Below are 10,041 nucleotides of genomic sequence, written 5' to 3'. Positions count from 1 at the left end.
TGCTCTTTGGCCTGGTAATTTCACTCTTTGGCTATTACCCTGGAGAACTTGGCAGAGGAAAGTCTGGGATTTATATACCAGAAAGGTTTATAGAACTTCCCCAAGGAAATAAGATAGAGATCCATCAAAAGGGGCATGGTATGCGCTTTCAGTGGAACTCTAGGCAATAACTGAAAAGTCATGCTTTTGAAATATCTTTAATGGGAAAATGCTCAAAATTCAGTGTGCTTTTAAGGTTACAAAATAGTTCATAAAGTACAAAAATTAATATTTTGAAATAGAATATATCAAAGAAAAATGACTGGGTGGAACCACAAAAATATTACTATTTGTTTTCTTCAGGTGGAGGGATTTTTGAGTGATACACTGTTTTTACAAGACTTCCGTGGCATCAAAATTTGCTACAATGAATATGTATTATATTGAATTTGCATTCAAGTTACAATATGAAAAGCATGTTTCATTAAAAAAATATAATTACAACATATACAAAAAGAGCCTCGCTCGTAACCTTAGAAAGAATTACAAAAACAGGAAGGCATCTATCCTAATAATAACATAACAGCAGCCCCGGACATCACTGATTGGCTGCTGCAGAAAGACGCGGAGCGGTAGTCCTGGGAGGCGGGGCTGCGTGCGCCATTTCCGGGGCGGGGCTTCGGCCGCCGCCGCCGCGCACGCGGGAGCGGGCTGTCTCCATGGCAACCAGCGGGGCCCGCGCGAGGCCCGCCCGCCGCCGCCACCGCCTCCGCCGCCGCGCCCGCCCCGCCCGCACCCCGGCCGCCCGCGACCCGCCCTCCCTCCGCTGCGACCCCGGCCCCGGCCCCGGCCCCCGCTCGTGCTCCCGCCCGAGGCCGCCCGCGCCCGCCTCCCGCCGCCGCCCCGGCCTGACCTGACCGGGAAGCAGTTCCGCGGGCCGCTGCCGCCGTGACTCATCGGCCCGCCCGCGTCCCCCGATCGGGCCATCTTGGTCGCGGCCGGCGCGGCAGACGGAGCCGCGGAAGAAGCCGCGGAGACCCAGGTACGCGCCCGCCGCCCGTCCCGGGCCCCCGCGCCGCCGCAGGTGCATCCGCCCTTTGTTCTGCGCAAGGTGGGCGCCGGGCCCCGCGCGGGGAGGGGGCTTCGGGCCCGGGCGCTCCTGCCCACGCGCTTTCCGCCCTCCCCCCCCCCCCGCGGCCTTCCCTTCCACCCCTTTCTACGCAGTCCACACGTTTCTGAAAACATCTTTTCCTCCTTCAGGGCCCAGAACAATCCACCCCCCTGTGCAGCCCGCCTTGGCCTGGTGAGGTCTGCGTTAAAAGAGCCGCCTCCGGAATCGGCGTCCCCCAGGGCCTGCCGCACCTGCCTGGCCCGGCCGCGCTCGGCCCTCGGCTCCGTCTGCCCTGCCTTCTGGTTTGGCCTTCTCAGCCGCTCCGAGTGTTGAACCCCGCCCTTTCCCTGATTCCTGTCGGGGTCCACCCAATTTTAGCATCACAGGTGCTCAGGTTCTGGGTTACCCACACCCCCTTCTCCCAGCCCACCCGTCTCAGCCTTTGGCTGACCTCTGGCCGACATGGTCCAACCCCAGACATCAAAAGCTGAAAGCCCGGCCTCGGCAGCATCTACCAATGCCCAAATGGATGACGTCATCGACACCCTGACCTCCCTGCGCCTCACCAACTCCGCGCTGAGGCGGGAGGCCTCTACCCTGCGGGCAGAGAAGGCCAATCTCACCAACATGCTGGAGAGCGTGATGGCAGAGCTGACCTTGTTACGCACCAGGGCCCGGATTCCGGGGGCGCTGCAGATCACCCCGCCCATCTCCGCAATTACCTCCAACGGGACCCGACCAATGACCACGCCTCCCACCTCTCTGCCCGAGCCCTTTTCTGGAGACCCCGGCCAGCTGGCAGGGTTCTTGATGCAAATGGACAGGTTCATGATCTTCCAGGCCTCCCGCTTCCCAGGTGAGGCCGAACGAGTGGCGTTCCTTGTGTCCCGGCTGACCGGGGAGGCAGAGAAGTGGGCGATCCCCCACATGCAACCTGACAGCCCCTTGCGAAACAACTATCAGGGATTCCTGGCAGAGTTGCGGAGAACCTACAAGTCTCCACTCCGGCATGCACGGCGCGCCCAAATCAGGAAGACTTCTGCCTCTAATCGGGCCGTGCGGGAGCGGCAGATGCTGTGCCGCCAGCTGGCTGCCACAGGCACGGGGCCGTGCCCCGTGCACCCAGCCTCCAGTGGGACTAGTCCAGCTCCGGCTCTGCCCACCCGAGCTCGGAACCTTTAAGCATCGGCCACCACCCGGGTCGCGTCTACAGCCACGCAGACAGCATACACCCTTTGCTACGTAGAAGAAATGCCCATAGGACAGCGTCACCCTTGTTTGAAGACATTCGTCCCTGCTTCTCCAGACCTGTACCATAAGGAGATCTTCCTTCCTCACTCTTGGGCGCCCTGTCACCCACCTTGCTTCCTAGTGATCTGTGCTATAGCTTTGTCCCCACCATGCATGCTTCCCGTCTCTTGCTTGCCCCCCCAGCTCTCCTGGTAACCACAGCTCTGCTGCTTGGCCACAGTGACCCCGCAGCCCGCTGCCAATCATTTGGGCTGATCTTTCCGAGCCTGACTAGGTTCATGGACGCTCCTACTCCACCCTGTGCAGGCCCCCCTGGCAGCTCCCTGCTGATGATAGAGGGGAGCCACTTTGGCCAGGCTGGTGGTGTGTTTTGGGTACCTGGGGGAGGGGAGTCTGGCTTAGCACCTGCAGGTGATCACCAGCCCTGCCAGGCCCTGGGATAGCAGGCGGGGGCCTCGACCCTGCTGCGGTGGCCAGGTGTTCACTGTTGGGAGTGGGCGCAAGCATTTCTGGTGGGCAGGCTTTGCTCTGCGCATGAACACGGAGTCGGTATGTCCCATTGTCGCCCCTGGGAAAGACCACTAATGCAGCTAAAGGGAGAAGCCCCCAGAGGATGCACCTGCAGGAATGCTTGGCTTTAGTTGCCAATGTTCTGACAGCACTGGGCCTTCTGGGAATCTGGAACTTGCCTGCTACAGGAGGTCATCATGACTGTGGATCACTGAGCCGTTCCACGGAGCGACCACAGGCAGCACGTTCATGTACATCCCTGCCTGAGGCCCACAGCGGGCTGAGGAGGGGGGGGTGCGCCAGGGGGAACCACCACCACCAGCTAGTGTGTAGTCACCCCCTCCTCTCTGCCCCCCATCATTTGGCGGTAGGCCTGTCTAGCTTGAGACCTGTTCCCATCTTCATCCAGGTGACATGTGGCCTTCACCTCGGCCCCCTCGGCCACCCGCACCACCTCTAGCGTGTAGCATGTCCTCCCCATGCCTGGGCTGTCCCATTGGGTGTCCAGCCTTTGTCTAAGAAAACAGGGACTCCTAGCTGGAGACCCAAATCCTCTGGGATGCATCATTAAGCACTTAAGGAAGGCCCCACCAGGGCCTTTGTGGCATTTGTAAAGGGAAAGAGCTGCAGTCTATCTTGGTCTTAATGTGGGGACAGGACAAAACTGGCACTTGGGTCTGAATTCCGAGGGACAAAGCTACACCTCTGATGGTGGACGGCCTTTGGGTTCCTCACGGGGGACACCCAGAAATCACTTTCTAAGTGAGACTTGGTCAAGCCCTTTGGACCATGATGATCTCGCCATATTTAATGCCAAACGGACTGCATTTACATGACCGCCTGGACCATGGGGAAGATGAGGTGTCTTACCTGGGTCCACCTGCCCTGTCCGAATGGTCCTGCCCTGACCGCAGAAGGATAGCCTCTGCACCCACCCGGAGACCAGTGTCTTGGGATACCCAGAGGTTGGGTCCTAGGGTCCATCCTTTCTTCCTAAGAGTTTTGATGATGCTGGGGACAGTGACTGTGTTCTTGAAGCGGCTACTGCCTTGCAAGGTCAAGGATATTCAGTGGCTGCTGGGGTTCGTGGACCACTGCCACCCACTCATTGTAAACTCTGTTAGCCCAGTCGCCCTGCTGAAGAACTGCCTGAATACAGGCTTCAGGCCCCCCTGGATTTCAGCCAAGGCTGTTCAGGTGGGACCATGGTGCTCATTAAGCATGAATGGGGGGAGGACACACAGTGGGGCCACCACTCTGGGGGGTGGGACCTCTAGTGGGGGATGTACAGGTCACTTTCTCTTCGTGCTCAGTGCTCTACTGTCTGCCTGCTAGGTGGAGGTGCCCACGGATGAAGGGGTGCAGGCACCCGGGGGACAGGAGGCACCCTGAACGTTTCCATGTGGCCCAGCCCGGCGAGGGCGGGAGACCCCGCATGGAAGCAGGGCAGGAACCGTGCCATCTCGCCGACCCCTGGGCCTACCCACGCGGCACGTAGAAGTCCTACTGTGCTTGCGTTGCGCGCAGCCTTGGAGTTGTGCGCTGTGCGCAGCAGGGCCTGAGCCGCGGAGGGCCGGGCTGGCCGTGCTGCCTGTCCCCCCTGAGCTGGCCCGTCCAGGCTGCCGCTCCAGCCTCCAGCTCCCTTTGGTTCGGTGAGTTGTGTTTCAGCCGCTGGTGCTCCTGTTCATGGGCGTGGGACTGGTGCTGTTGCACTTCTGTGACCTTGACCGCTTCCGGCAGCTTTGGAAGTGAGTGGACGAGAGGCTCGGGGTTGCCCCGCATCGGACTCAGACGAGGCCCCACATTGGGAGCCCCCCTGTGGCTCTGGGGGAAAGACATCCGAGTTCCCAGTGGAAGAGGATGAGACCCGCGCTCCATGCAGCCCAGAGCCAGACCGCGGGTCGGGGAGGGTCAAGCTGAAGAAGGAAGTGGGGGAGGGGAGCGGCTTTGTACAGACTTCGGGGTTGTGGTTTCTATCAGTTTAAGAGAACAGGTATTGATTTGTAAAAGGGACAGGCAGTTAGTAGTGTTAAACAGTGCTCGTGAGGGAAAGTTTTATGTTTCTCATGGTGTTGACATTATTTGAAATGTATTGTGGTTTTTCTGGTCTACCTGATACCCCATCTGGTAAGTAAGCCTCATGGCATAACAGGGCATCATTTGAGATGGAATTTAGAATAAGGGGTGACTTCCTGGCCGAATGTATCGTGTGACCTTGGGATTAATTTAATGTCGTAAAGCATTTCGGTGACTTCTAGGAAAAAGCAAAGACCTGGTTCGTGGGTCCCAGGTAAGTATATGATGAGTAAGAAATGACAGGGGTGCACAGCCCCCCGAGAAGGTGCTGGTAGGACTTTTCCTGGCGTGTGGGTCCCTGCCATCAAGTGTGACAAGCCACTTGGCTGGGTCACCGCGGTCCTGGCAGTTCGGCCCATAGGAGAGAAATGTGAGGGAGAGTTGGGCACGTACTTAGGCTACCTTAAGGGGGCAAGCCCTACAGTTGTATAAAAGGACATTCCCGTGGGCCACCGCCAGCAGTGGAGTTTGGGTGGGAGGAGGAGGAGGAGATCGAGATCCTTGCAGAAAAACTAAGCTCCCCAGTGCCTGGGAAATGTTAGACGGGGGGCTTAGAGCTGAGGTCAAGACCGGACGCTGCAGAAGGAAGTGCAGAGCACCTTGTTGGGCCAACAGCGGGAGCTTGCCAGCGTCGGGAGAGGATTGGGTGTAGGACAGGTCCACCGTGTGGGGAGAGCTGACGGCCCCATGGCGTCTCTCGGGGTCCTAACATGGGGGGTGGTGGCAGCTGGCGCAGTGCAGATGCAGTGGGGGAGGTGGGAGGGACCCTCGCTCCTCTCTGCAATGTCACTAACTCCACGAGCAAGTAACAATGCACCAGGTCTTTTCATAATCAGAGCAAACCTACACCTTGTAGAAATCTTGGAAAATAAGGTAGCAAGCGAGAAGAGTGAAGTGTTAACATGTTGGTGGCTCTCCTGCCAGCTCCCCCCCCATCCATCATGGTTTTTCTTCTTTTTGTGGGGACATAGTGGTGGTACTACCTTCCGTAAGAGGATACAATATTGTGTGGGTGTTTTCACTTCTGTGACGCGACTTCCCCATTACACGTTACTACTCATTTTAGTTTGAAATGGCTGTGTTCTCCATCACGTAGACGGACAGTAGTGCCCATGGTTGATCATCCATGCCGTTCGTTACTAATTTCTCACCACCAGAAATGGAAGAATTTCTTCGTGCATAACGCTTTTCCCCAATGTCAAGTTACTTCCTTAGGATAGGTTCTCAGAGGTGGAATTACTGAATTAATATGAAAACCTTTGAGCCCCTTATTACATGTGGACAGAACGGTTCCCAGCAATGTTTGTATCCATTAACACTGCCACCAGCAAGTATGTATGTGCCCCTTGTACCATCTCGCCAGCTCGGAGGATTATCCTCCGGCTAAATACTTGCTGATCTGATAATGAAACGTAGCATTGTGTCTCAGTTTGCATTTCTTTGCTTTCTAGCAAAGTTGAACATCTTTCCATGTTAAGCAGTTGTATTTCCTCTTGTGGATCGTCAGTGTCCTTTGCTCTTATCTACTGGGGTCTGATGAATTTGTATGAGCTCGTTATATATTAAAGATATTAACCTGTTGCGTGTCATATTTGCCGCACGTGTGTCCAGCTTTTACTTCTGTGTGTGTTTTACTGACATTTTGACTTCTTACACAGCCAGTCCACTCTCTCGTTGGGCACGGTGCCCACTGGACTCAACACAACAACATGACGCAGGCACATACGTTTTGTCCCTTCAGCTCACGGCTGTACCTGTAACTGCATGATGTGGTGGGCACTCTAAGCCTTTGCCAGCTTGTTGCATGGCTGGATGTGCTGGGTGCTGGGGGTTTGTGGATGAGTACGAGGCCCAGCCCACACGCCCGGGGACCGAGAGCAGTTCCCCAGCCTTCGAGTCTCAGAATACCTTTGCGCCGTTAAAAATAACTTAGGGACCCCTGAGAGCTTTTGCTTATGTAGATTTTACTTACCAACATTTACCGTATTAAAATGGAGAATGTCTGGAAATATTATTTTGAAAATAAACTCATTACATGACAACATAAATAGCATATTTTAATGAAAACTATTTCCCAACACAAAAAAATGAATGAGAAGAGTGGCATTGTTCTCCATTTTTGCAAATTTCTTTAATGCTCAATATAAGACAACTGGAGTCTCACACCCACTTCTGCGCTCAATCTTTTGCAAGATCACTTCTCATGTAGCCTCTGAACAATTCCACTGGGGACCCATGGGATAGAGTGGGGGAAGCAGAGAATATTCGGGTATTATTACAAAACCAATTCTACCTCACAGACTCCCTCCAAGGGTCGTGCCCACTCAGAACTGCTGGTCTAAGAAGAGACTAGGTGGGCCTGCGGACACTTGCATCTGGTCCTTTGTGCTTTCTTCCAGTGTTTTATTTTTACTCATTTTTTGGAAGATTTTATTTATTTGAGAGAGGGGGAGAACGTGAGTTGGGGGGGAAGGGAGGGAGAAGCAGACTCCTCACTGAGCAGGGAGCCCGATGTGGGGACTTGATCCCAGGACCCTGGGACCATGACCTGAGCCGAAGACAGACGCTTCACCGACTGAGTCACCCAGGTGCCCCTCTTTCAGTATTTTAAATGTTAGGTCTTTCTTTCCCTCTAGAATTAATAAAGTTGGGTCTGGAATTAGTCTGGCATGGAGTGTGAGGTGAGGCTCTAAACTGACTTTTCCCCCCAAATATTTAAACATCCTGAGATCATAAATTAATTCTTTCCATCTCATTGACATGTTTTCCTTCATCACATTTGAAAGTCTTAACTTGTTACAGGGCCGACTTTTCTAGTATCTATTGATCCACTGATTTCCCTCTGCCCCCCTTTTTAAAATGATTTCGGTTTTACAATTCGTATTCCTATCTAGGAGGGTTCCCCCCTTCAGGTTTTCTTAATCTTTCCCACCAGATGAGCTTACAAATTAATTCTAAGGTTTCCCAAAATCTTGATAACAAGTGCAGAGCTTGGACAGGCATCGCAGCTTTGGTGAGATGTGTGCAGGGTGGAGCGCTGCGAGCCGGGTGCGTCTTCCTCCTACCAGCCCAAGACCTTGCCCTCCCCCACCTGGGGGTTCCCACCAATGGCTTCTCTAAGACAGGTGGTGGTTTAGGAACGGGGGTTAAAATCCGCCCCCCAACTGACTAGACTGTTGCCAAGTCAGTGTCTTCTGCTATGGAAAAGTCTATAGAGTACGCGCAGTGCCCTACTGGTGGGCCCCAGATGTCCGGTCCTAAGAGGTTCGCAAGGATCCAGCCACCCACTCTGCCTGCCAGTGGAGGCATGGAGCTGTGGTCCCCCAGCCAGCCCCACTGTGTGGCCCAGTTTGAGGCTTGAGACCAGTAGCCCGGGTTGGAACAGGGCCTGCATCCTCAGCGACTGCATGACACCTGCTTTTGCTTTGAGCTCCCATGTACCCAGCCTGGTAGAATTCCATCCCGGGGCCCACTGAGTCTCCCTCTCAGTGAGTGCTGGCTCCATCTCTGTGGTCCCCAGGCCAGGAACCCGGGCGTCATCTTGCCTTCTCTCCTTCATCCCCACCAAGGATGAAGGCCTTCACCAAAGCCTTCCAAAGCTTCTCCTCAACAACTCTCAGTCCGCCTGGCTCTGTGTCCCCACCACCGCCCCCTTTAGTCCCCCTGCCTCCCCTCATGCTCTTAGTCCTGTGGAAAGGGCAGGGTCAAATTTCCTCCTCTTAGAAACCCTCCTTGAACAACACCCTCACACCCACCCCAGCCGTACAGTTATTGAAAACCATCACGCTATGTTAGAGAGCTTCTGCTTTCCTCCCCTGCTAGACCGTGTGCTCCTTGAGGGCAGAGCTGATCTCCGATGCATGTGTGTCCCCAGCACCCAACCCCGGGGGGGCTAACAGAGAAGCTGCCTGGGGAAATGTTCAGTGGTTGACCAGAAGGACAGCACAGCCGACAGCAGCTGGGAGTCTCAGGTCCACGACACCCAGGCCACCTGCCAAGGAAAACTGGAACCTCCAGCAGGCCCCACACCCCTTTGTCCTGTTTTCTTTTTCACAAAATGGGATCATACTGTACATACTGCTTATTAGCCTGTTTTGTTTTGTTTTGTTTTGTTTTTTTACCCTTATGATACATGACGAGAACTTGCCAACGCCATGACATTCTTTGAAAATGCGACTGATAAATGAATAATATCCCACCTCTGGATTTGCCACCCTTGACTCAACCCCCCCCACCCTTGCTTTTGGGATGTAACTCGTTTACAATTTTTGTCATTAAATGGTGTTGCAGTAAGCATCCTAGCAGCTAAACATCTCCTTGGGATTGTGATTCTTCGGCCAGTCTGCTCCTGTCGGGACTTTGCGTTATATTGACTGCGGGGTCACTGCTGACCCACGGGAGAGATTGGCCGTGTCTCTGTTTGGCCGGTTCACTGAGCGTGGAGTAGCTTGCGGGGCTCTCCTAGTGATTCCTTCCAGTCTTCACAGACCCCAGAAGCGTCTCCAGCAGATGGTGACTTTCTGCTCCAGGAACAGAGGCTTCCCTGCCACGACTGGAGCGCTCATCGTCCCAGCGCTGGGAGTGTTGGTGGCCGATCCTCTCAGCCACAGTTCTTCCCCAGACTTGCCTTCAGATGAAGGCACCGCCTCACCCGGGGCCATGCCTCCTTCCCTATGACAGCGCGTGTCTCCATCTCATTTCATCCTCCCGCTGCCTGCTCGGACTTGGCGTGTTACCATGCCGCCCGGCGGGCCGGGAAACAGCCAGAGTGGGTAAGTGACCGGTCCACCGTCACACAGCTGGCAGGGCCATTTCTGGGACCTGAACCGGGTCCCTGGGTTCCTCTTAACCTGCTTCTTAACTGCTGTCCGTCTAGTCTCTCCCTGTACCTGCGGACATCACTCTGCTGCGAGGTGGGCCCTGTGCTGGGTCACGACCTGGTTTGTACTGGGCCCTCTCCCTTCAGTTCCAAGCTCATGAGGTGAGACCCCTGCCGCCAGCGCACACACACACACACACCCACACACATCACACACACCACACACACCACACACCACACCACACACACACCACACACCACACCACACACACACCACACACACACACCACACACC

General features: G+C 55.0%; 1 protein-coding gene across 3 annotated transcripts; it reads left to right on the top strand.

The window, feature by feature from the left end:
* The first annotated feature begins 795 nt into the window (after nucleotides 1-795).
* Nucleotides 796-6,516, top strand: RTL6 (retrotransposon Gag like 6). 3 transcript variants are annotated; one of them, XM_036084062.2, is made up of 2 exons: nucleotides 796-1,021; nucleotides 1,240-6,516. In XM_036084062.2, exon 2 carries the CDS (start codon nucleotides 1,553-1,555, stop codon nucleotides 2,270-2,272), a length of 720 nt encoding a protein of 239 aa, XP_035939955.1. In that variant the 5' UTR covers nucleotides 796-1,021; nucleotides 1,240-1,552; the 3' UTR covers nucleotides 2,273-6,516. The 3 variants fall into 3 exon arrangements, with proteins under 3 accessions (XP_035939955.1, XP_077932849.1, XP_035939956.1); XM_078076723.1 differs by having other exon boundaries at nucleotides 796-1,063; XM_036084063.2 differs by lacking the exon at nucleotides 796-1,021 and adding an exon at nucleotides 1,070-1,090.
* Nucleotides 6,517-10,041: the final 3,525 nt, after the last annotated feature.

The sequence above is a fragment of the Halichoerus grypus genome, chromosome 6 (genome assembly GCF_964656455.1).
Source record: "Halichoerus grypus chromosome 6, mHalGry1.hap1.1, whole genome shotgun sequence".
Taxonomy (NCBI): domain Eukaryota; kingdom Metazoa; phylum Chordata; class Mammalia; order Carnivora; family Phocidae; genus Halichoerus; species Halichoerus grypus.
The sequence above is the reverse complement of the archived record's forward strand: the minus strand, read 5'-3'. Positions and strand labels throughout refer to the sequence as shown.